We start from the raw sequence: 26,085 nt of genomic DNA, 5'->3' as shown, positions 1-26,085 counted from the left end.
ATTTCACCTGAAAACTGTAACATCCGGTTCTTGAGGACTCGGCAGAGGCTCGTGAACATCAGGCACAACTCTGATGTAAAGTGCTTTTTCTCAAGGTTGCCGGGATGTCACGTGTCCTACTTATATCAGCACACTCGTAACAACCTAAGCATTACAAACAGTAGTTAGTCCTCCGCAAGGCAATCAAACAAGCTAAGCGTCAGTATAGAGACAAAGTAGAGTCACAATTCAATGGCTCAGACACGAGAGGTATGTGGCAGGGTCTACAGTCAATCACAGACTACAAAAAGAAAACCAGCCCTGTCGCGGACACCGATGTCTTGCTCCCAGACAAACTAAACAACTTCTTTGCTCGCTTTGAGGGCAATACAGTGCCACCGACACAGCCTGCTACCAAGACCTATGGGCTTTCCTTCACCGCAGCCAACGTGAGTAAAACATTTAAAAGTGTTAAACCTCGCAAGGCTGCCGGCCCAGACAGCATCCCTAGCCTCGTCCTCAGGGCATGCGCAGACCAGCTGGCTGGTGAGTTTACGGACATATTCAATCAATTCTTATCCCAGTCTGTTGTTCCCAAAACGACTAAACGACTATCGCCCCGTAGCACTCACTTCCGTCATCATGAAGTGCTTTGAGAGACTCGTCAAGTATCATATCACCTCCACCCTACCTGACACCCTAGATCCACTCCAATTTGCTTACCGCCCCAATAGGTCCACAGACGACGCAATTGCAATCACACTGCACACTGCCCTAACCCATCTGGACAAGAGGAATACCTATGTAAGAATGCTGTTCATCAACTACAGCTCAGCATTTAACACCAAAATATCTCCCAAACTCATCATTAAGCTTGAGACCCTGGGTCTCGACCCCACCCTGTGCAACTGGGTCCTGGACTTTCTGACAGGACGCCCCCAGGTGGTGAGGGTAGGAAACAACATCTCCACCCCGCTGATCCTCAACACTGGGGCCCCACAAGGGTGCGTTCTCGGCCCTCTCCTGTACTCCCTGTTCACCCATGACTGCGTGACCATGCACGCCTCCAACACAATCATCAAGTTTGCAGACGACACTACAGTGGTAGGCTTGATTACCAACAACAACAAGACGGCCTACAGGGAGGAGGTGAGGGCCCTCGGACTGTGGTGTCAAGAAAATAACCTTACACTCAACGTCAACAAAACAAAGGAGATGATCGTGGACTTCAGGAAACAGTAGAGGGAGCACCCCCTTATCCACATCGATGGGACAGTAGTGGAGAAGGTGGAACGTTTTAAGATCCTCAACGTACACATCACGGACAAACTGAAATGGTCCACCCATACAGACAGCGTGGTGAAGAAGGCGCAACAGTGCCTCTTCAACCTCAGGAGGCTGAAGAAATTTGGCTTCTCACCAAAAACACTCACAAACGTTTACAGATGCACAATCGAGTGCATCCTGTATCACCACCTGGTACGGCAACTGCTCCGCCCACAAACGTAAGCCACTCCAGAGGGTAGTGAGGTCTGCACAATGCATCATCGGGGGCAAACTACCTGCCCTTCCAGGACACCTACACCATCCAATGTCACAAGAAGGCCAAAAAGATCATCAAGGACAACAACCACCCGAGCCACTAACTGTTCACCCCCTATCATCCAGAAGGCGAGGTCAGTACAGGTGCATCAAAGTTGGGAACGAGGGACTGAAAAACAGCTTCTATCTCAAGGCCATCAGACTGTTTAACAGTCATCACTAACATTGAGTGGCTGCTGCCAACATACTGACTCAAATCTCTAGCCACTTTAATAATAACAAATTGCATGTAATATATGTATCACTAGTCACTTTAAACAATGCCACTTTATATAATGTTTACATACCCTACATTACTCATCTCATATGTATATACTATACTCTATACCGTCTACTGCATCTTGCCTATGCCGTTCGGCCATCGCACATCCATATATTTATATGTACCTATTCTATTCATTCCTTTACACTTGTGTGTAAAAGGTAGTTGTTGTGAAATTGTTAGATTACTTGTTAGATATTACTGCACAGTCGGAACTAGAAGCACAAGCATTTCGCTACACTCACAGTAACATCTGCTAACCATGTGTTTGTGACCAATACAATTTGATTTGAATACTTCTGTTTGAGCAAATAAGCCATACAAAAACATGCACGAAAACAGTCAACAACTTTGGGAGCACAGACCCCTTGAAATCGGTCAATCGCCCTCTAGTGACAAAAGTAAAAACTGAAAACCCCAAAAAATATATATATTTTTGAAGAAATAGAGGCATACTGAGACAAAAACAAAACGTGATACAGTGTATAAATGATAACACATTAGTGCAGGAAATTACACATTTTTATCAAATGATGGAAGTGAATGCTGGTATTAAACCATTAACTATGGCAAATGAGAAAAAGCTGTGTGATTTTAAGGAAATAGACGCCTGGCTCAAATAGAAGCCTGTCTCTAAAAAGTGCCTGTTGTGTTGATTGAAGCAAATAAACTCCCCGGACTATTAATTGACATTTTACGGTAGATAAACCACTATCTCATGTGCTGAACAGAAGAGATAATAGTCTTTAATTGTTTTGTTTACACTCACCAGAACTCCCCATCGTTTTCTACTGTGATGCCAAGCTTATCCCTCTCCATGCTGCCAACCCTTTCCCATTCTGCTGAGCTGAAGTGAGGAGGGGGAGAGACAACGGGAGAGACGGAGAAGGGAATAATGAGTTGATGTGTTCACTTGGGCACTGAAGTGTGGAGAGGTTGAACTGCATGTGAGCGGGGAGGATAAAGACTCCATGTCCTCCACACCTGTCACTCCAGGCTCCTTTCCACTCAGTCTTTCCCCAGGGGTTTCTCATGCGGATCAGGGGGATGGTCTTGTTCTGGAAGTAGGCCATCAGACCGTGGCCCAAGCGTACATTCTTCACTGCAGTCACTGAGTAGGCATGGCCCTTCACTAGCCCGCACGCCATCCAAGCCTCGATTTCAGAAGGAGATGCCTAAGAGAGTGACAAACACATTAGTCAGTCACTTCCCACTGGGCACGCACTGGTTGAATAAATGTTGTTTCAGCATAATTTGTCAACATATTGTGACATGGAATCAATGTGGAAAGTACATTGGATTTAAAAAAAAGTAATCAACCAGTACGTTTTTTAATCTAATTTCAACCAGGCTTGTAAACATAGAAATTAGGGTACACTCTGTGCAACTTAAAGTGGTCCTATGGACAGATACTCAAATCTCCGCTGTGGAGCTTTGCAGCTCCTTCAGGTTTATCTTTAGTCTCTTTGTTGCCTCTCTGATTAATGCCCTCCTTGCCTGGTCCATGAGTTTTGGTGGGCAGCCCTCTTTGGCAGGTTTGTTGTAGTGCCATATTCTTTCACATTTTTAATAATGGATTTAATGGTGCTCCGTGGGATGTTCAAAGTTTCTGATATTTTTTTATAACCCAACCCTGATCTGTACTTCTCCACAACTTTGTCCCTGACCTGTTTGGAGAGCTCCTTGGTCTTCATAATGCCGCTCGCTTGGTGGTGCCCCTTGCTTAGTGGTGTTGCAGATTCTGGGGCCTTTCAGAACAGGTGTATGTATATATACTGAGATCGTGTGACAGATCATGTGACACTTAGATTGCACACAGGTGGGCTTTTTTTTAAACAAAATAGGAAAAACGCCAAGCGGGATGAATACTTTTGCAAGGCACTGTATACACTCATTCATCCATGGTTGATTGGAGCTTTGGAAGTTTAGAAGTAGTTACCATTAGCCCTATAAATAGAATGCCAAATTCACAATATTAATAATACCCGTTTCAGTTTAAAGTGTATTTAAGTTGAAGATTTACCATTATTTCAATGTTTACAACGATGGTTGAAATGAGAAACTGTACCGGTTGATGACTTTTTTCAAATCCAATGTATTTTCCACGTTGATTCCACATCACAATACGTTGAAACAACATTGATTTAATCAGTGTTTGCCCAGTGTGTTCTGTCCCTGTGACAGTTACCTGTGACTATATACAGTGTGCTGACCAATTGAAAACGATCAGTTGAGAAGACAGACCTTGATGGAGCAGCTGATGATTCCACCCCTGTCGTAGACTTTGAGCAAGTCCTCAAACAGGTTGTCTATTTTCTCCTGGTCTTTGTGGAAAACTTCAGCCTCCAGGTTAATGGCCTCTGTCACGGCTCCACTGAAATCCACCACCGCATCCCCAGTGTTGCCCCCATCCAGCGACTCATAGCAGCCAGAGAGCCTGGAGACAAGAGGAGAGAGACGAGAGACAGGAGAGGACACAGAGAGGTCAGAGGGCAAAAAAAGGGGAGTTGAAAGGAGGGTTGAGTAATGTTTAGAGTAAACTGACTTGGCATAGGCTTTTTCAAGCAGGGCACTCCAGAACTCGTTGTTGAGTTTGGAGTGGCAGTAGATGAGCTCTCTGTTGATGGTGGGCAGGCGGTCATCCACCACTACATCCACCCACTCCCCAAACACCCAGAACTGAAAGTGGAAGATACCAGCGTAGTTCTCCGGGTGCTTAGAGTCCCATTCCTGCTCCTTCCAGTCAGGGATGACCTGTCAACACACAGGGCTTCACAGTGAACCACATGTCTAGTCAAATGTTAATAGTTTTAAACTTGGGTGGGATTATTGGCGAGTGCTTATTTTCCTAGCCAGGTTAATTTGAATATAAGGAAAATATTCATGTTGCTGAGGGATAGTAGGATGATTTAAGAAGGAAATATGACACTGTTTTCCATTCAATGACAGTAAAAAGCCCCTCAGGTGAATTCCTCACATCAACTATGTGAATTAAACTGAGTCAGGTATCAACAGTTTGGAATGACATAGATACCCATCCACATACTTCACATACATTATGTATGTGTTCCTTCCCAAACAGCACCATGTATTTCCCCATAAGGGGACTAAAGGAAACTAATACACAACGGAAATACACATACAGTCTTCTCTTGCAACGCTCATCTCAGACTGTGACCAGACAGGAGGAAATCAAACTCACCTTCTGCCAGAGGTCTGTTTTCAGTGCCAAGCAGGAGCACGCCGCCACAAACCAGCAGTTACCCACACGGCCCTGGTTCAGGTCATGAGAGCTGATGCCCTCCACAAACAGATGAGGATCGTCGCTGATTTCCTGTACCAACGAGTGGATTTGGAAAATGCAACTACTTCTTACAATTATGCTTGTAACAATATTTTTTACTTACCAAATAGTTCTGGCTTTGAACATGTTTGGTTTTAAAATGAGTTGGAACTCTCTCGAGGTGTTGTAATTTCTCTTCTTGTCACTTGAGCTCTTGAGCAACGTACCATATAATGCACAGATAAGGGAATACATTCATTTTACAGGAATGCTACAACTCTGTCATCTACCACTGAACAGAATGGCAGTGAATCAACCTTAAATTTAAAACAATTCTCTGACACTATTGAAACACATGTTCTGTCATATACTGTATTTCTCACACACTATGTAAAGTACACACTTCGAGACCATTCCCAGTAACACCCTCACCCCAATTTCACACCACAGTTTGTTGTCTGTCACCACCATGACCATTGTGGATGACATGACATTCACCATGACATACATGGCCAAGGCCAGCGTTGTTGTTCCTTATGGACAACTTTTAACACAATCCTCAGAGACAACCACTCAACGGGAATTAACCTTTGAAGTGCTCCATCACAAAATGTTGTATGAGCAAACAACACCTTCCACAATACCTTTATACGGCTAAATATAACACAAGTCATACTGTTTGTACATCAATGCCAGAGGTCTTGTAAAAGTCTTGTCAAAGCCAGAACGTATGAAAGTTCAATCATTAACATGACATCATTGGTTTCAATATTGCACCAGAGGAAGGTCATGACCTGGTCCCAGACAGCAGTCTATAGCACTCTGATAAGCTTTAATTTGACTAACATCAAACATCAACCTATAAATTGGTGTTTTAAGCAATAACATTTCCCCCAAAACTATGAGGAAAAACATGAGAAATACAAATTGTGACATTCTATTTCCAGTTTTATGTTTTTGCATGCAGACAGTGCCTGCAGACTCTGCTTTTGGTATTACATATAAAATAATAGAGCACAGGTTTATTTTTCTCTTGGTCAAATCTGCTCACAGGTGACTGCTCAGGTATCTGCTCAGGTGACTGCTCAGGTATCTGCTCAGGTGACTGCTCAGGTATCTGCTCAGGTATCTGCTCAGGTATCTGCTCAGGTGACTGCTCAGGTATCTGCTCAGGTGACTGCTCAGGTATCTGCTCAGGTATCTGCTCAGGTGACTGCTCAGGTATCTGCTCAGGTGACTGCTCAGGTATCTGCTCAGGTGACTGCTCAGGTATCTGCTCAGGTGACTGCTCAGGTGACTGCTCAGGTGAATCAAAAATCAAATCGAAAAGTTTAGAATGAGTCAAGTGCTCTGTTTGGTCGTCTCAGTCACTCACCCGTGGTCTCTTCCACTCCACCATACCAGGAGGTGGTTTCCTGTAAAACAGGGATGCGTTGGTGACAGGAAACTCTGGATCCTCAAACAGTTTCTTGTCCTCCAGACATTCCTTCTTCAGCTCCGAGTAATGCTGGTTCTTGTATGAAGTGGCCATGGAGAACATGGTTCAGACGCTGCAATCTCCAAACTGCAAACTGACCACAGAAGAAGACGTCATGTTACTTTATAGGCAGACTATCTGGAGAGTCCTTGTCAGTTGAGGGTCTGTCATTGTTCACCTTTGACTCTGGGTGTCTGGACAAGAGCTCAGCATACCGTACACTAATACACCCCATAAATCCCAGACTAGCTCTTTCTTGGAAAATGTTGTAATGGCATTTTTTCCTTTGAATCATCATTGTTTGGATATAGTCTCCAAGGCAAACTCCCACAGGGCAAACAATTAGTCTCAGGATGAATACATCCAATACCCAATATGCTAACTATTGTGCATATTTTAATAAATGGAAGTAAAAACAGTCTTCTACAAGCAAAATCTACGAACAAGTACTCTACATCACTTTCAAAGTTAGGGTCAACCATGGATTTTACTGTAGACTACTGTACATATTTCCTTAAATATCCTGTATTGTGTGCTCATTCTTTTACCAGGTACTGCTGGAATGTCTAGCAATTTCATACACATCTTTGTGTGAGAAATTTACAGTGGTAACTCAAAACATTTCTAAACTATTTCAAAAGCATAAATAGCGCACACTTTAGATTAAGGGCTGAAAAGATGCTCTTTCTAAATGCCTTGTAAATGATTTATTACGGACCCTTAAAAATAAAGTGTTACCAAAACAGCAAATGGCTAAACTTTTACTGGTTTTTACGATGGAAACATCGCATGTGTGCCAAGTTTTTAGACGAAAAACATCTGTTCAAAACATCTTCTGTCCTCTGGGAATATTATGATTTTCTAACTCTTTGACTGGTACAGCGCACTTTACCCCATCACCCTGACCCCTGACCACAGAGGTCAAACTCTTTATAAACAAGATTAGATCTGATATTGTGACTGTCTGCCACTGCAGTCACGTCCTTTTGCTGTCTGCCATGAATAACACAGACACAAATCATTCCATTTTGTGGTCACCGGAGCGCAATCAAGCTCTAAACTCCCAGTGAGTTGTCGATAATTACGTTTCCCAAAAACATTACACACTTTAGAAAATGCCTCTCAGAGCGAAGCCCATTATTATCACAGTGAGATTCAGTTCATGATAATGCTGTCATGAGGATGATGACAGTTCATTATCATCATGTCCAACATTCCACTACCTTCAGTTTTCAGACAGAACATTAAGCAGAAAAGCCCCCACATTCAATACACTAGAATAATTAGTGGAATAAATTACTCTGTCCTTCTCTGTCTCCTGTACACTGTCTCTCTCGTTCCTTCACACTCAGAACAGCCACATTGTACATTGATTGCATGTATCCTCCTCAAACTAAGACAAAGAAAGCAAAGAGATACTTAAATATATGCAGGTGGCTTATTGTATTATTTATATTACAGACGTTTGTCATCGTGAATCTTGCCCTGGAGGCAGAACTGAGCAATTTCCAATAGATGGGCCAGCTGCAAAGTCTAGATTGTCTATACAGTAAAAATTAATGATAATTTAAGGTTAGGCATTAGGGTTAGCAGTGTAGTTAAGGTTAGGGTTAGGTTTAAAGTTTTATGACGTTGTGGCTGTGCCAGCTAGTGACCATGAACCCTGCAGAGGTGCCTCCAGGGCAAGACACATGAGAATAAATGACAACCTGTGTCACGCCCTGACCATAGTAAGCTGTTTATTCTCTGTGTTGGTTGGGGCGTGATAGTGACTAGGTTTGGTCATCTAGGTTTTTTGTATGTCTATGTTGGCCTGATATGGTTCCCAATCAGAGAGCTGTTTATCGTTGTCTCTGATTGGGGATCATATTTAGGTAGCCATTTCCTCATTTGTATTTGTGGGATCTTGTCTACGGATAGTTGCCTGTGTGCACCAGTAGCTTCACGTTTAGTTTGTGCTTGTTTGTTTTGTTTTGCTGAGTTTCGATTTATTAAAAATATGTGGAACTCTTACTCACGCTGTGCCTTGGTCTACTCATTACGACGAACGTGACACAAGATCCCACCAAAAATGGACCAAGCAGCGTGTACAGGAGGAGTGGACTTGGGAGGAGATCCTGGATGGTAAAGGACCCTGGACGCAGCCCGGGGAGTATCGCTGTCCGAAGGAGGAGATAGAGGCAGTGAAAGCGGAACGGCGACGATACGAGGAGATAGCTCAACGAAGCAAGCACGAGAGTCAGCCCCCAAATTCTTTGGGGGAGGATGCACATGGGGAGATTGGCTGAGTCAGGGTTTAGACCTGAGCCAACTCCCGTGCTTACCGTGGGGAGCGTGTGACTGCTCAGGCACCGTGTTATGCGGTGATGCGCACTGTGTCTCCAGTGGGCATTCACAGCCCGGTGCGTTCTTTGCCAGCTCCTCACACTTGCTGTGCAAAAGGGAGTATCCAGCCAGGACGGGTTGTGCCGGCTCAGAGCTCCTGGTCTCCAGTACATCTCCTTGGACCAGGATATCCTGCGCCGGCTCTAGCACTATATCGCCAGTACGCCTTCACAGCCCAGTGCATCCTGTGCCAGAGCCACACACTTGTCGGGCTAAAGTGAGCATCCAGCCAGGACGCATTGTGCCAGCTCTATGCTCCAGACCTCCAGTGCGCCTCCACAGTCCAGTACGTCCTGTGTCTCTTCCCCGTACTCGCCCTGAGGTGTGTGTCATCAGCCCGGTACCACCAATGCCGGCACCACGCATCAGGCCTCCAGTGCGCCTCCACAGTCCAGAGCTTCCGGTGACAGTTCCCAGTCCAGAACTTCCTGGCGACAGTTCCCAGTCCAGAGCTTCCGGCGACGGTCCACAGTCCGGAACCTCCAACGACGCCTTGACCATAGTAAGCTGTTTATTCTCTGTGTTGGTTGGGGCGTGATAGTGACTAGGGTCATCTAGGTTTTTTGTATGTCCGTGTTGGCCCGAAATGGTTCCCAATCAGAGACAGCTGTTTATCATCGTCTCTGATTCGGGATCATATTTAGGTAGCCATTTCCTCATTTGTATTTGTAGGATCTTGTCTACGGATAGTTGCCTGTGTGCACCAGTAGCTTCACGTTTCGTTTGTGCTTGTTTGTTTTGTTTTGCTGAGTTTCGATTTATTAAAAATATGTGGAACTCTTACTCACGCTGTGCCTTGGTCTACTCATTACGACGTGACAATCTGCTAAATAAATAATAATATATGCTTTTATCCAAAGCGACTTACAGTCATGGTGTACACATTTTACACATGTGTAGTCCTATACCAATCATTCCCAATGTAAGTATCTTTAAATGAAAACGAAGAAAAACTTCCGGAAATTGGTGGAATCCCTGTGGAACGTTTCCGACACCGTATAGAATGCCCCAAAGAATTCAGACTGGTTCGGTACTACATAGGTCTACCAAATAAACTGGCCGGTGAGTGTATGTCTGGCTGGCTAGTGGCTTGTGTGGATATTGTACTGTATATGGTGGTTAGCTAGAGTCTATACTACCTGTATTAACTGCTTATTTTGTAAATCGGGAGTTGCTGTAACAAAAATTGAGCGCAAGAAGGGTGAGAACTGGGGGGCTCTGAGGTACAGGGTCGCATTATATATATTTTTTACCTTTATAATAAAGCACTGCATTTGCGTAGTGGCAAAGAGCAGTACAGTAGAGGCACTTACCAGGGCAGTGCACAGACATTTTGGGGGGCGTGGTCAACAACAACAAAAAGTGCACCCCAAAAAAGATTTCCCGGCAACCCGCTGACACAGACTCTTTAAGCAACTATTACAATACGAGGGGAAAGCAGCACACCGATGAGTAAAGTATTTTGCTAAACTATTTTGAACTTTAATAAATTCTACACTAACAACGACCAACAATTCCAGTCAAAATTGAAGATATTTAAGAAATAATGCAGTCTACCATGACTATATTCAACCCAACTCCATTTGTTGCCTCTGTCACGTAATCCAGTGGTTTTCAAACATTTTGACCTGCGACCCTCAAAAAGGAGTCGTACAAAACCTGCGACCCCCACGCACATGAAAAACTAAATAATCTGCATTTTACACCTGCATTTGGAGCTGAAAGTCATTCATTTTAGCAGCCAATATCAACTGGGGATATATCATGTCACATCTCTGGAGCACAGGGGCCTCACTTATCAATATTGTGTATAAACTATTCTAAAATACAAATGGAATTTAGAATGTTCTTATGCACAGAAAAAAGTGTGATTTCTCAAACAATCCTACGACCGTAATATGCACATCAGTAGGAGATAACCATTGACCATCTCAGCCTCAGAATAACCATCTCAGGCTCAGTGCTCGTGCACGATCTTTCTAAATGCCCCGAATGAACCATATTTGGTTAAAATCGTCCCTTTCAAGCCGATGGGGACTATACAACACTGTACTATGAAATACAAAAACACAACCAAAAAAAGCTTAGATTTTTCTCTTCCCTAGACTTAAATAGAGGTACTAGTGTCAGAGATTGAGAACAACCAAAGGGTTATATTTGTCCTTTCGAACAATTTCTAAGTCAATGCTACAGCCTATGACCTCCCAAGTGGTGCAGCGGTCTAAGGCACTGCATCACAGTGTTGATCCCCGGCAATGTCACAACCCACAGTGACCGGGAGTCTCATAGGGCAGTGCACAATTGGTCCAGTGTTGTCTGGGTTAGGGGATGGCTTGGCCAGGGGGGCTTTACTTGGCTCATGGCGCTCTACTTGTGGCGGGCTGGGTGTTTCCTCTGAAACATTGGTGCAGCTGGCTTTCAAGCCGTGCGGATTGGTGGGTCATGTTTTGGAAGATGCATGACTTGACCTTTGCCTCTCCCAAGCCCGTTGGGGAGTTGCAACTATGAGACAAGATCGCAATTGGATATCACAAAAAGGGCGAGAAGAAAAGTATAATGCTACAGCCCACGCTTCTATGCAAAATACAAATTGTTCAATATTTTGTTTATTATCACATTATTTTGTTAATATCTCCTGCCTTGGTATAGGCTCTGAAATTAAATAGGCTCAAATGTGATGTCACACTCCTAATCCTATTGCACAGCAGTACTACAGCCTACCCACACTGTCACATAGGCTACTGTCAAGGCTACCGTTCTATTTGCTTTAGAGCATGCTTGGCTATTAAATTAGTGATTGATAAATGGTAGCCTACTACTTGTTGCGAAGCGGGAAATCATTTAAATCAGTCATGTCAGAAAAGTAGAGACGGCCTGCAATATGATTATGATTTAGGCCAATATAAAAGTCAAATAAAATATAATACGACATGCTGTTATGCGTGTATCTTCTTACCAACAGCAAATGCATTTGCTCTATCAGGCCTGTTTAAATGTTGTTATTAGCCTGGCATTATTCTAATTCCGGTGCATCAAACACCTCACATTTCCCCCAAACGAACAATAAGCCTATTTGCTTGCAGTAGTTGATCACCCTTCTAGAAGTTGTGCACATGGATGGTTTGAGATTTGCGTGGAGATGTACTCACAGGCACTTTCCCGTCAAGTTCAAAATAAATACCATGAGACCCCAGAGCAAGCAAAATCAAAATGGCCTACTTGTAGATGAGGCTGCAGAATTGGATAGAAAGCATGTTCTGTCTGCATCACACCATCACTTTGGAGGGAAGCCTTTCTACACCACCTGGTCTCAGAGCATTTCGTATTATTCTGTAGGTAAATCCAAGACACTCCGTTTAGTATGATATGTATGGTATGTATTCATTTTTGATGTCCATCACCCATTTTGTATGATATGCTACGAATTACAATTCCCATAATATGTTATAATTTGCAAAACGTACAATATGTTACGTATCTGCTAAATGTATGATATGTTATGAATTCTAGCTAGGTGGCTAACGTTAGCTAGGCTAGGGGTTAGGGTTAGTGGTTAGGGTTAAAGTTAGGGTTAAGTTTACAAATTAGGTTAAAGGGTTAAGGGTAGGTTATGGTTAAGGGAAGGGTTAGCGAAGAATGGTTAGGGTTAGGCGAAGGGTTAGCTAAGTAGTTGCAAAGTAGCTAAAAAGAGGTAAGTAGTTGAAAAGTTGCTAATTAGCTCAAGTTGTCCACAATGAGATTCAAACTCGGAACCTTTGGGTTGCTAGACATGAGTGTTATACGCCCACCCTCACCAAACCTAACATATCATACCAATCTGAGTGTCTGGGATTTACGTTTACTATATTAAGCTCTAGTCTATGAGACCAGGCTAGTCTGCAGGCTGCAGAGTGCTCATCTCAAAATGAAAAAAGGCTGTTACATTAATGTTTATTTTAAAAACACTTTCATAATTAATTTATAACACACCAAATTCCTCAGCAGGAGGCAGGCAGGTAGAGGTGTAAATTGGGGTTCAATGTATTTACACAGTGCTGGTGACAAATGTACAATTCAATTATATTTACAAAGTTCTAGAATTCAAACTTTCTATTCAAAAGAAAACATATCTCAGGCAAAACCTGTACTAACCATACAAGGCACGGGTCTACCAGGCTCAGCTCAGATACTGCCTCCCCTTGAGCTACCCAAAAGTGATCTGCCGAAACATTCCCAAACGGACACTTTATATGCAAGAAGCCACACCTATTCTGGCACACATGCCAGGTACATGGGGTGGCAGGTAGCCTAGTGTGTAGAGTGTTGGACTAGTAACTGAAAGATTGCAAGATCGAATCCCTGAGCTGACAAGGCAAAAATCTGTCTTTCTGCCCCTAAACAAGGCAGTTAACCCACTGTTCCTGGGTTGTCCTTGGAAATAAGAATTTGTTCTTAACTGACTTGCCTAGTTAAATAAAGGTCAAACTTAAATAAACCAAGCTTATTAGGACAAGAGTCAAGCAGTATTTGAGCACTCCACACGTTTCCACTAAAGGAATGAGAATGGTATGAATGTAACAATATATTGTTTGAATGTACAGAAATGACCATTAACCAAACATTCTAGATTTGCCCTTCCAGTTTCCAAAGTGGCCTTTTTGGGTGGTGGTCATTGCCGTTCCTCACAAATATCGTAATAAATTCAGCAGAATAATGCTACATCTGTTTCCCATAATATTGAAGGCAGTGTGATGATACAGCTGCTTATCTGAAGACACATATCAAACTAGGCCTATCTGAAATCTGAAGATGATCAATCAAATCCCACCGTCACTGTTCTACTTACCACGGTTGTTGTGTTTACTACGATAATGGTCTGTTTTAGTGCATGCTGATGCAATAGTCATAGACTCGGTGTCACCAGCTATCTACTAAAAAGCTGTGGCTGTTCAAATGATTTTTGGTAAGTTCATAAGAACGCATTATCAAAGGGTTTTGTTACCAATACGGTTAGAAAAAGAATGGTGTCAAAACTCAAAACTGAATTCAAAATGTCAAAATGTCTGTATGATACATGTTAGTGATTATAGTATTCCAATTACTATCTCATTGGGAGTATGTAGGCCAACACATCCAATTGGGTTTCAGTTTGACATAGCAGAGCTGCCCTCGATGCAAGTTGGTTCACGGAGGCTGTGATAGACAGCGTTCCGTTCCCTCTACAACTGCTACTGAAGAAGTGATACTGCTGCTGAAGGGGAAAACGTTATGAAGCCGTCTTAAACAAGACAGTTTGACAACTTTATACACCAGGAAAATGGCTCAAGTTAAATGTCAAACCAAATGTAGGTCTAGTTCTCCACAGTGTTGTGGCTCTTACCTGTTCTTGTCCTCCTAAAATCCCAATGGAAATCCTAGAGTTCCTTACAGGGTTGTTAAGATGCCACCTCTGATACGCCTTGTCAAGTTCTACTGGGATGTTCCAACTACAGCCAAAGGGTTGTGTCCTCCTATATGTCCCCTCCCTATGACAATAGTCTGCATCATTCCACTCCTACTTGATAGCTCTTTGAGTCCCACGGTAACGTCGGCACGTTTTAGTGACCCTTTTAAACACTGTGTTTGAGCTACAGACTTCTGCATCTGCTGGTGCCAACCATTAGCCTGTGCAATTAATGGGGGCTGAGCTAGAGCAGTGTTTGTAAGACAATGGCAGATCCCCAAAACTGTTCTTCTCACAAAAATGCCTGTAAAGTCTGAACAGTTAGAACCTCAAACACTATTATGACTCCACTACGAAAAGCTGAGACTCACTCAAACACGCATGTAATCTGTTTTGCTCTATGACACTCACGAGTCACACAAGAGTTGCTAGAAGGTAAGGTTTCTTCTACATAGAAGATCATTGGACATCCCAGGAAATAGTGTCTGTAATACTAAAATAAGCTCACATAGTTGCGGTCACAAACTGACTAGTTTAATTTCCAACTGAGCAAACCATTTCTGTAGTTACAGCAATCTTTTGAATTGATTTTCTATCAGGTTTTTGCTTGGCGGACAGACCAGGAGACGGCATTTTAAATCCATGGGGGGTCACAACTAGTATTGTTTTAGAACCCTAATAAACACAAGTTAGATTGGTCCTATACTGTTCAAATGTGCAAATGTTTTATCTGAAATGTAGCCATACACAAACTTTGCTTTACATAATAATGAGAAAGGTAAAGTATATATAACTATTTGGATTTAAAAAAAATACACACCTATTAGTTCCAAACAGGACAATCAACAATTTCAGAAATAAAATGTTTGTTGTTTTTCACACATACCCCCCAACCCTAAGATAGACAAAACCATAATAACCAAACACTAACAGAAAAAACACATTTCTAATAATACAAATAAATAAAAAGTTTAATGTGCAGTCGCAGATAGATCATATTACACTTCGACTAGTCAATATGCACATAAGAAAATAGAGAATATGCAGATCTACAGTTACAATGCCTCTACAATATCACCGGTTTGCAAAAACTCACAAAACTGATTTGAAATATTATGAAACTCTGGGGCTTTCTTTTTCACTGTATAAGTACATTTTTCTAGAGCCAGGCTTAAGGTTAATTATTTTAATCAATAGCCAAGTGAGGGGGAACTGACATACATCCAGTGGAGAACAAATTAATGTATAGCTTGTAATAGACAGAGGTCATCCATTTCTTCTCTCTCCTATGTAAAGAGAAATTCTCTGGGTAAAGATTTAGGATGCAAAGTTTAGGGATTAGTGGTATTGGAGTGGAGGTAATCTCAGAGATATAGCGCAGTACTGAGATCCAAAACTTTTGTATCTCAGCACATTCTGTCACGATCGTTGTAGAAAGTGGACCAAAGCGCAGCGTGAGTAGAGTTCCACATATTTATTGAGGTGAAACTTCAAACAACATATAAATAAACGAACGTGCAGTTTGTAACGCACATAGCACTAAACACAAACAATATCCCATAACACTAAATATGATCCCCAATTAGAGGCAACGATCATCAGCTGCCTCCAATTGGGAACCATACTCACACCAACATAGAAATTAAAGACTAGAACACCCCCTAGTCACACGCTGACGTAAAACACCATAGAGAACCCAGAGGGCTGTCCATGGTCAGGTCGTGACACATTCACACAGGAAATGATCTAAGGTGCCTAAATGTGTGTTACTATTAACACACAGGTCTGGGATATTAGGGTCAAATTTGTGAAGCTTAACAGGGATGATACACACTGAAAAATACGGAGGGTACTGGGCAACAGAGGACAGACAGCAGAGAGGCTAATGATCTTGGAGCGGAGCAAAGTGGCCCGGGCCTTACTGAACCCCTCCTGGAGGTCCTGGTAGTCTGCGCAGCTGGAGCCAAGAGAATCCCAATATCACGGGAAACTGTGACGACTCCACAAACAGGAATTTGATCGTCTCACTGTGGTTTCCCTGACATTCGTAGGATGACGGGGGTGGTCTGGTGGGTGACGCAGCCTATAGAGCGCCCGTCCAGCACTCTAATACCCATGGGAATGGAGAGGGGTTGAGTGGGGATGCCCAGCTCGGATGCCAGGGTAACGTTCATGAGACTCACATCGTCCACCGAGTCGATGAGTACCTGGAGAGACTTGGACTGGTCGCCCCGCAGCATGATGGCATGGCGAGGGGGTGAGTAAAGGGGAGAAGAACAATTATCTTTAAGACCCACCAGTGTACCGACTCAAACGAATGAGCTTGAAGGGACAGGTAGACAAAATGACCGGCAGTACCGCAATACAGACAACTCTGGGTCTCAAGTCTGCGTACTGTCGTATCTTTGGCTATGCCGGATTAAGTTATATGACATGGTATTCTATAAAATAATTTAAATTGAACAACAATTCCATGTGAATCCAATAACTCTGATGTGTAGACTTTCCACTGTAGATGAGAATGTCTCAGATGACAACCGAACTGACATCATATTCATTAAGTACCACCGCCTATGTTCAATTGGTCAGATTACCAGAATATAGTTAATTTCCCCCCACCTTCTGATATTCCCAGAATCTCTATGTTTACCATGGGGTTTTCAAAATGTTACATAAGTAGGGTAGAGAGAGGAAAAAGGGGGGAAGAGGTATTTATGACTGTCATAAACCCAACCCCAAGCCAACGTCATGACAGTACCGAGCTGTATCGGCTCAGGAAGAGGTGAATCGGCAATTTCCCAGGTTTTTCACCGTGATCCTAGAAGGACTGTTTCAACCTCGTTAAACTTTTCGCAGCCTTTGAGGTGGAAAGTTCTTCATACTGATCTTTAAGAGCAAATCATTCCTTTGTTTACTTCTATTTAGTTATCCGATAAAACTTCCCTCTTCAATTCTCTGATTCTGCTGTCCAGCTCTTTCATTTTCAGATTTCATTGATTTGAAACTGGTAAAATATTTGTCACTTAATATATGCTTTGAAAGCCTCCCATCTTGTACTCGCTGACGTTTGGTCAGTGTTCAATGTAAAATAAACATCTACAGTTGAAGTCAGAAGTTTACATACACTTAGGTTGGAGTCATTAAAACTCGTCTTTCAACCACTCCACAAAATTTTTGTTAACAAACTATATTTTTGGTAAGTCGGTTAGGACATCTACTTTGTGCAGGACACCAGTCATTTTTCCAACAATTGTTTACAGACAGATTATTTCTGTATCACAATTCCAGTGGGTCAGAAGTTTACATATACTAAGTTGACTGTGCCTTTAAACAGCTTGCAAAATTCCAGAAAATGATGTCATGGTTTTAGAAGCTTCTGATAGGCTAATTGACATCAGTTGAGTCAATTGGAGGTGTACCTGTGGATGTATTTCAAGACCACAATTAGTGGAATTAAGACATTAACATCACATTAACAACAATGACATTAACATCACAGAAAAATCTGAAAGATGTATTGAAGTAAAAAGCAAAATCCTAAACTATACATTACATTAAAAAAATATGTCAAACAGCTAGTAGACTTAGATGAGGGAAAACCAATGGCGGCCAGGTCCATAAAGGTTGTAGCTTACCATTTAGAAGAGTTGCAGCCTCCTCCATGCAGTGCTGAACCTTATAAGAAGTTTCTGATTCCATTCTCCTTCCTGCCGAATTTTACTTGTCAGGTCCCTCTCAAACGCCAGCTGGACAAGCTGGGATTTTTGTTGATGTAACATGCTGTGTCATGCTGTGTCTGTGTTCACTGAATACGTTCTTCAGGGTGGATAAGGAATGGCGAGTCACAATAAACTCCCCTTCTCCTGGTTCAGTTTTGGTTAGATCCAACAGGTCGTCAGGTACTAGTGCCTGGTTTAATGGAGGTACAGGTGCTTGTTGTGATGTTACCCTCGTGCAAGGCCCTGGCTCTTCTTGATGTTGTTAGTCAGCAGGCAGCTGGGGGATGAGCAAGGATTACACTTGCTGTAGGCACGGGCCAGCAGGCTGCTCAGTGAGCTCGTCTTTGCTCTCGTCTCGACATGGTGGTCATTCGTTTTTTTGTTCTTGTCAGTACCCAGACAATTTCGGATATCCATGCTGATCAAAACTTAGCAAGCCATAATTATTCAACGTGCGGCTAGTAATTGCTAGCTAGCCTGTTATTAGCTGTAGCTGTCTGCAAAAGTGAACACATTCCCTCTCTGTACAAAAGAAAACGGTCAATTTGACCCCGCCCTGGGTGGGATCCAATGAGCTTCCTAAACAAGGTAATTAAGGTACTACCTTATGACAGTGCATGGCTAGGTGCCCAATCAGAAGGTATTTTGGTATTTTGACTACTAAATGTTACATAACTACACCAGTCATATACCATTTGTTATCTTATGGGGAAACAAAACAGTGTGGCACACATTCTATCCACATCCCTAAGATCCATGTTGTCAGATCTTATTTTTTGATTGACATTTGTCATTAAAAGTCATGAATGCAAATTGTTTTGTGTTCTACTTGTAGCCCTTGCTGTCCTGATAATTAAATGGTAAAACACGTCAATGCAAGGTTAAATAGGGCAGAGCAGCCAGATTTATACAATTTGTGAATTTCAGGTTTTTCACCTAGGATACACCGCAATGTTATGTTCCACTCCTAGGAGGATTGTATCCCCCCCAACACATTCATACACACACACTGACTGAAAAAAGGTCTGACAAGTTTTTTGGGCAGTTGACATCATGCTGAGTGCTGTCCCCCAGCCAAATTCCTGGCTAGTGAGGTGAGATGACAGATATGTTATCAACTGCCTGCCTGGGGCCGTTAGGCTCTCCAAGGTGCAGGGTGCTGAGAGGGGAAGTATTGAAAGAGCCAGTAGAGGAGTTGGGAGGAGAGCCTAGTCCCACTCTGTTGGATCAAAGGAGTCAGGCCGTGCCCGTCTCTTCTACTGATAGACCGATCCCCACAATAGTTAGCATACCTGTTAACAGAGCTAACAGTCCCAGGATACACAACAGCTGTTTGGATGAAACCACAGAGATGTATCTAAGAACAGATAAAGCCCTTGGTTCACTCCAGACCTGACTGCCCTTGACCAGCACAAAACATCCTGTGGTGGACTGCACTAGCATCAAATAGTCCCCGCGATATGCAACTTTTCAGGTAAGTCAGGAACAAATACACGCCGTCAGTCAGGAAAGCAACGGCTAGCTTTTTCAAACATAACTTCGCATCCTGTAGCTCTAACTCCAAAACGTTTTGGGACACTGTAAAGTCCATGGAGAATAAGAGCACCTCCTCCCAGCTGCCCACTGCACCGAGGCTAGGTGACACTGTCACCACCGATAAATTCATTTATTTAGCATTTCTCTACGGCTGGCCATGCTTTCCTCCTGGCTACCCCTAACCCGGCCAACAGCTCCGCGCCCCCCGCAGCTACTTGCCCAAGCCTCCCCAGCTTCTCCTTCACCCAAATACAGAAAGCAGATGTTCTGAAAGAGCTGCAAAACCTGGATCCCTACTAATCAGCTGGGCTAGACAATCTGGACCCTCTCTTTCTAAAACTATCCGCCGCCATTGTTGCAACCCCTATTACCAGTCTGTTCAACCTCTCTTTCGTATAGTCAGAGAGCCCTAAAGATTGGAATGCTGCCGCGGTCATCCCCCTCTTCAAAGGGGGTGACACTCTAGACCCAAACTGTTATAGACCTATATCCATACTTTCCTGCCTTGCTAAAGTCTTCGAAAGCCAAGCCAACCATTTCGAATCCCACCGTACCTTCTCCGCTGTGCAATCCAGTTTCCGAGCTGGTCACGGGTGCACCTCAGCCACGCTCAAGGTACTAAAGATATCATAACCGCCATCGATAAAAGACAGTACTGTGCAGCCATCTTCATCGACCTGGCCAAGGCTTTCGACTCTGTCAATCACCGTATTCTTATAGGCAGACTCAACATCCTTGGTTTCTCAAATGACTGCCTCGGCTGGGTCACCAACTACCTCCCTGACAGAGTTCAGTGTGTAAAATCAGAGGGCCTGTGGTCAGGACCTCTGGCAGTCTCCAAGGGGGTACAACAGGGTTCAATTCTCGGGCCGCCTCTTTTCTCTGTATATATCAACGATGTTCCTGTTGCTGCTGGTGATTCTCTGATCCACCTCTACGCAGATGACATCATTCTGTATACATCCGACCCTTCTTTGGACACTGTGTTAACAAACCTCCAAATGAGCTTCAATGCCATACAACACTCCTTCCATGGCCTCCAACCAAACTTAAATGCTAGTAAAACTAAATACATGCTTTTCAACCGTTCGCTACCCGCACCCGCCCGCCCGACTAGCATCACTGCTCTGGACAGTTCTGACTTAGAATATGTACAAATACCCAGGCGTCTGGCTAGACTGTAAACTCTCCTTCCAAACTCATATTAAGCATCTCCAATCCAAAATCTAGAATCAGCTTCCTATTTCGCAACAAAGCCTCCTTCACTTATGCCGCCAAACATACCCTCGTAAAACTGACTATGCTACCGATCCTCGACTTCGGCGATGTCATTTACAAAATAGCCTCCAACACTCTCAGCAACTTGGATGCAGTCTATCACAGTGCCATACGTTTTGTCATCAAAGCCCCATATACCACCCATCACTGCGACCTGTATGCTCTAGTCGGCTGGCCCTCGCTACATATTCGTCGCCAGACCCACTGGCTCCAGGTCATCTATAAGTTTATGCTAGATAAAGCTCCACCTTATCTCAGCTCACTGGTCACGATACCAACACCCACCCGTAGCACGCGCTCCAGCAGGTATACCTCACTGGTCATCTCCAAAGCCAATCCTTTGGCAGCATTTCCTTCCAGTTCTCTGCTGCCAGTGACTGGAACGAATTGCAAAAAGCACTGATTTGGAGACGTATATTTCCCTCACTAACTTTAAACATCAGCTATAAGGGCAGCTAACCGATCGCTGTACATAGTCCATCTGTAAATAGCCCATCCAATCTACCTACCTCATCCCCATATTGTTTATATTTACTTTTATGCTCTTTTGAACACCAGTATTTCTACTTGCAAATCATCATCTGCACATCTATCACTCCAGTGTTAACTTGCTAAATTGTAATTACTTCGCTACTATGGCCTATTTATTGCCTTACCTCCTCACGCCATTTGCACCCACTGTATATAGACTTTCTTTTTTTCTATTGTGTTATTGACTGTACGCTTGTTTATTCCTTGTGTAACTCTGTGTTGTTGTTTGTCTTGCACTGCTTTGCTTTATCTTGGCCAGGTTACCGTTGTAAATGAGAACTTGTTCTCAACTAGCCTACCTGGTTAAAACCTCTCTGGGATATGTGGGACGGTACCGTCCCACCTCGCCAACAGCCAGTGAAAGTGCAGGGCGTCAAATTAAAAACAACAAAAATCTCATAATTAAAATTCCTCAAGCATACAAGTATTTTACACCATTTTAAAGATACAATTCTCGTTAATCCAGCCACAGTGTCTGATTTTAAAAAGACTTTACAGCGAAAGCACCACAAATGATTATGTTAGGTTACCACCAAGTCACAGAACAACACAGCCATTTTTCCAGGCAAAGAGAGGAGTCACAAAAAGCACAAATAGAGATAAAATGAATCACTAACTTTTGATGATCTTCATCGGATGACACTCATAGGACTTCATGTTACACAATACATGTATGTTTTGTTCGCTAAAGTACATATTTATATTTAAAAAATCTCATGTTACATTGGCGCCTTACGTTCAGTAGTTCTAAAACATGCAGTGATTGTGCAGAGAGCCACATCAATTTACAGAAATACTCATCATAAATGTTGATGAAAATACAAGTGTTATACATGGAATTAGAGATATACTTCTCCTTAATGCAACTGCTGTGTCAGATTTTTTTTAAACGTTATGGAAAAAGCAAACCATGCAATAATCTGAGTACAGCGTTCAGACAACAAAGCAGCCAAAAATATATCCGCCATATTGTTTAGTCAACATTAGTCAGAAATAGCATTATAAATATTCACTTACCTTTGATGATCTTCATCAGAATGCACTCCCCTGAATCGCAATTCCACAATAAATGTTTGAATTGTTCGATAAAGTTCATCATTTATGTCCAAATATCTTCTTTTGTTAGGGCATTTGGTAAACAAATCCAAACGCGCGTTCAGGTCCAGCCGAACATCGAATAAAAAGTTTAAAAAGTCATATTACAGGTCGTAGAAACTTGTCGAACTAAGTACAGAATCAATCTTTAGGATGTTTTTATCATAAATCTTCAATAATGTTCCAACCGGACAATTCCATTGTCTGTGGAAAAGCAATGAAACGAGAGCTAACTCTCTCGCGACCGCGCCTCACGAGCCTGTGGCACTCTGCCAGACACCTGGCTCAATCCCCTCTCATTAACCCCCACTTCACAGTAGAAGCCTCAAACAAAGTTATAAAGACTGTTGACATCTAGTGGAAGCCTTATGAAGTGGAATATGACCCAATTTACACTGTATATTGGAATGGCAAAGAGTTAAAAAACTACAAACCTCAGATTTCCCACTTCCTGGTTGGATTTTTCTCAGGCTTTCGCCTGCCATATGAGTTCTGTTATACTCACAGACATCATTCAAACAGTTCTAGAAACGTCAGAGTGTTTTCTATCCAATACTACTAATACTATGCATATCGAACAGAGCAGCAGGCAGTTTACTCTGGGCCCCTTATTCATCCAAGCTACTCAATACTGCCCCCTTGTCACCAATAAGTTAAATAATAATATTTTTTTAAATTCTGCATGATTGCCTTTAGGGTTTTCTATTGAGATGTTATCTCACCCCCAAAAAAAAAATGTGAGCACTGACAGACTTCCAGGAATACAGTCTGGTTCCCTTTCGTGTTTCGTCATGCACTCATTGTCTGTGAAGCTGACTGTTTATTGACGGCTGGTTGCTCAGTCTAATGAAGCGGAAAGTCAGTGCCATATTAAAAGTTAATGGGCTGGAAATACAGCAAAATATTGTCTTAGTATACAGAGCCATGTACTGTCTTGATGAGGTAGCATTGGTAATTGGATAAGCTGTGTGGTCATCCACATAATGTAGTGGTCTGGTGGGACCTGTTTGACCTGAGACAAGCCAAAAACTCCAGTGGGCGAAGGTATCAACCATGCATACATTTCTTACTCAATTCTGGCGTACATCGAAAACATACAGTATACAGTATGCATGTTTTCATTGATAAATCAGAGCCATATTATATTTGTGCTCTCGTGAACGAGTGCCTTAACCCTGGCTGGAAAACACCCTCCATTCACCTTTTATGGTAACAAAAACACCCTCGTTTGCTCTGTGATTTGTAAATGTTGAAACTGGGCCATGTCCATTTCTTAATGACCCAGGGCCTGTTTTCCCAAAAGCATTCATCTTAGAAACATATTTCTAACAATGAACTTAGCCTAAGATGCTTTTGGGAAACCAGGCCCAGTGCAGTCCAAAATGTGATTGTCCTATGTTTAATACACATTTTCCACACTATGAAAATTATGATAATGCATTTTTGTATAAGAGTTGTTTGAAAAGGCCGCCTGAAATTTCAGCCTGTTTGGCGGGATAGAGTTTTGGCTTGCCTGGTGATCTCACCAGGTGATAAATTGGTTAATAGACCAATGATAAAGAGAGTTCCAAAACTCTCTGCCAATAACAGCTAGTTTTCTGTTTTCCCCTTCCCACTCAGACCACTCCCAGACAGTCCTAGCAACAACAAAAAAAGGAGAGACATGCCCTGCAATATGATTATGCTTTAGGCCTCTGTATATAATAAAAGTAAAATAAATATATGAGGCGACATGCTGCTAAGCAATCTTCTTACCAATGGCAAATGCATCTGTTTTATAATCAGGCCTACTTTAAACGTTTTTATTAACCTAACATTATTATAATTCCAGTCCATCAAACACCTCCATTTCACCGAAAAAGAACGACATTTGCTTGCAATTGATCAAGCACTAACAGTTGTGTGTACTGGTGGTCTTAGATTTGCATGGAGATAAGCATACTTTACCATCAAGTTCAAAATGTATATATCAACCTTTGTGGGAAAACTGGAGCATGCAAGGTTTGGAATCTTTTTTTTTGTGTTCAGCTTTGATAAAACAAGGCCCAAGCAGACAGAGATACACCCTGTCTGGCTGCCTGACCTGGCCTGGACTGGGCCAGGGGACAGTCACACAACTCTGAACATGGCTGCAGCAAATGAGGTCATATCCATGCTGGAGTGAAACACATGGCCTGAAGAGGTTCCCCAAATAAAGGGAACGCATCTGGATTAACAGAGATGGGAGCAAAGATGGACCACCTGAGCTGCTGCCTCTGAAGTCTCCTATACAAAGTTCACAATATCAATATCACAATACCAGTAGGACTTGTGATGTTGCAACCCAATTATACTGTAAGCTAAGCATGAACGAATGAGGATGCGTGATGAACTTACTGTGCATGTAGTTTCTGCAGTCCAGCTTAACTCTCTCAAGGGTCCAGTTATCGATTGTGTAACCAGTGGTGTAAATTACTTAAGTGAGAATACTTTAGTGAGAATACTTTTTTTTTACTGTTTATATTATTGAAACTTTTACTTCAGTACATTCCAAAAGAAAATAATGTACTTTTTACACCATACATTTTCCATGACACCCAAAAGTACTGTTTAAAATTTTTTTAAATGCTTAGCAGGACAGGAAAATGGTCCAATTCAGGCACTTCAGAATAACATCCCTGGTCATCCCTACTGCCTCTGATCTGCTGGACTCACTAAACAAAAGTGCTTAGTTTGTAAATTGGAGTGTGCCCCTAGCTATTATGCTGTCTCGTTTGCTTAATTCAATGATTTTTAAATAATTATTTGATATTGATATAATAATTTTTTGATATTTAAGTATATTTTAGCAATTACATTTACTTTTGATACTTAAGAATATTTAAAACCAAACACTTTTTAGACTTTACTCAAGTAGTATTTTACTGGGTGACTTTCACTTTTTACTTGAGTTATTTTCTATGAAGGTATCCTCAAGTATGACAGCTGGGTATTTTTCCACCACTGTATGTAACACAGAGTGACTAGTCCGCTCCATGCTGATGTGACGGCAGTGCACACTCTAGGGTACCCAGATATTTACGAAAACCACACTGACTCACTCCAAAAAACGTCATTCACACTAATGATTATACTTACAAACAGAACTTCTTACACAACAACTCTCAGAAATGGTCCCCCCCATTAACATTCTCACCATCAATTGCGTACACAAGGTCAAGGTCCTTGTGTCATCCATGAGAAAATGAATAGGAAGTCGCTGCGTCATATTGACGCTGGTTCATTCCCAGACATCTTGTGGTGAATATAAAGCTCCTGTCATTCTGTGGAGCGTTGTGTTCAAAGGCAAACAACGCACAGCCCTCCACTTGAGTACTGGCAGAGATGTGTCCCATGAACGGCTATTTATATCTTAATCAGCCTGCGCCCTGTTCATCAGTCTCAAAACTACCCATAACCCCTGTGTGCTTGCCAGTTACACAGACAATAGACATTAAAGCTGTAGGAGTGTGAATGTGAAGTCACTTTTACTGCAGT

The 26,085-nt window shown here is 42.5% G+C and overlaps 1 protein-coding gene across 2 annotated transcripts in view; it reads right to left on the bottom strand.

Annotated features, from left to right (window-relative positions):
* The window catches only part of LOC118390407 (calpain-5-like), a 36,580-nt gene extending 10,696 nt beyond the window's left edge, over positions 1–25,884 (bottom strand). The window contains exons 1-7 of one of the 2 annotated variants that reach the window (XM_035780942.2): positions 25,745–25,884; positions 6,502–6,697; positions 5,046–5,177; positions 4,389–4,597; positions 4,088–4,280; positions 2,828–3,018; positions 2,613–2,690 (exon numbers count right to left, since the gene is read on the bottom strand). In XM_035780942.2, the coding sequence (XP_035636835.1) occupies positions 2,613–2,690; positions 2,828–3,018; positions 4,088–4,280; positions 4,389–4,597; positions 5,046–5,177; positions 6,502–6,666 (968 nt within the window). In that variant the 5' untranslated portion in view covers positions 6,667–6,697; positions 25,745–25,884. Of the gene's footprint in view, positions 1–2,612; positions 2,691–2,827; positions 3,019–4,087; positions 4,281–4,388; positions 4,598–5,045; positions 5,178–6,501; positions 6,698–14,347; positions 14,585–25,744 lie in introns of those variants that run through there. The other variant, XM_035780941.2, reaches the window with a different exon arrangement.
* Between the last annotated feature and the right edge of the window lie 201 nt (positions 25,885–26,085).

This window comes from Oncorhynchus keta, chromosome 11 (genome assembly GCF_023373465.1).
Source record: "Oncorhynchus keta strain PuntledgeMale-10-30-2019 chromosome 11, Oket_V2, whole genome shotgun sequence".
Classification (NCBI taxonomy): domain Eukaryota; kingdom Metazoa; phylum Chordata; class Actinopteri; order Salmoniformes; family Salmonidae; genus Oncorhynchus; species Oncorhynchus keta.
Note: the sequence above shows the minus strand (reverse complement) of the source record. Positions and strands in the feature narration are given on the sequence as shown.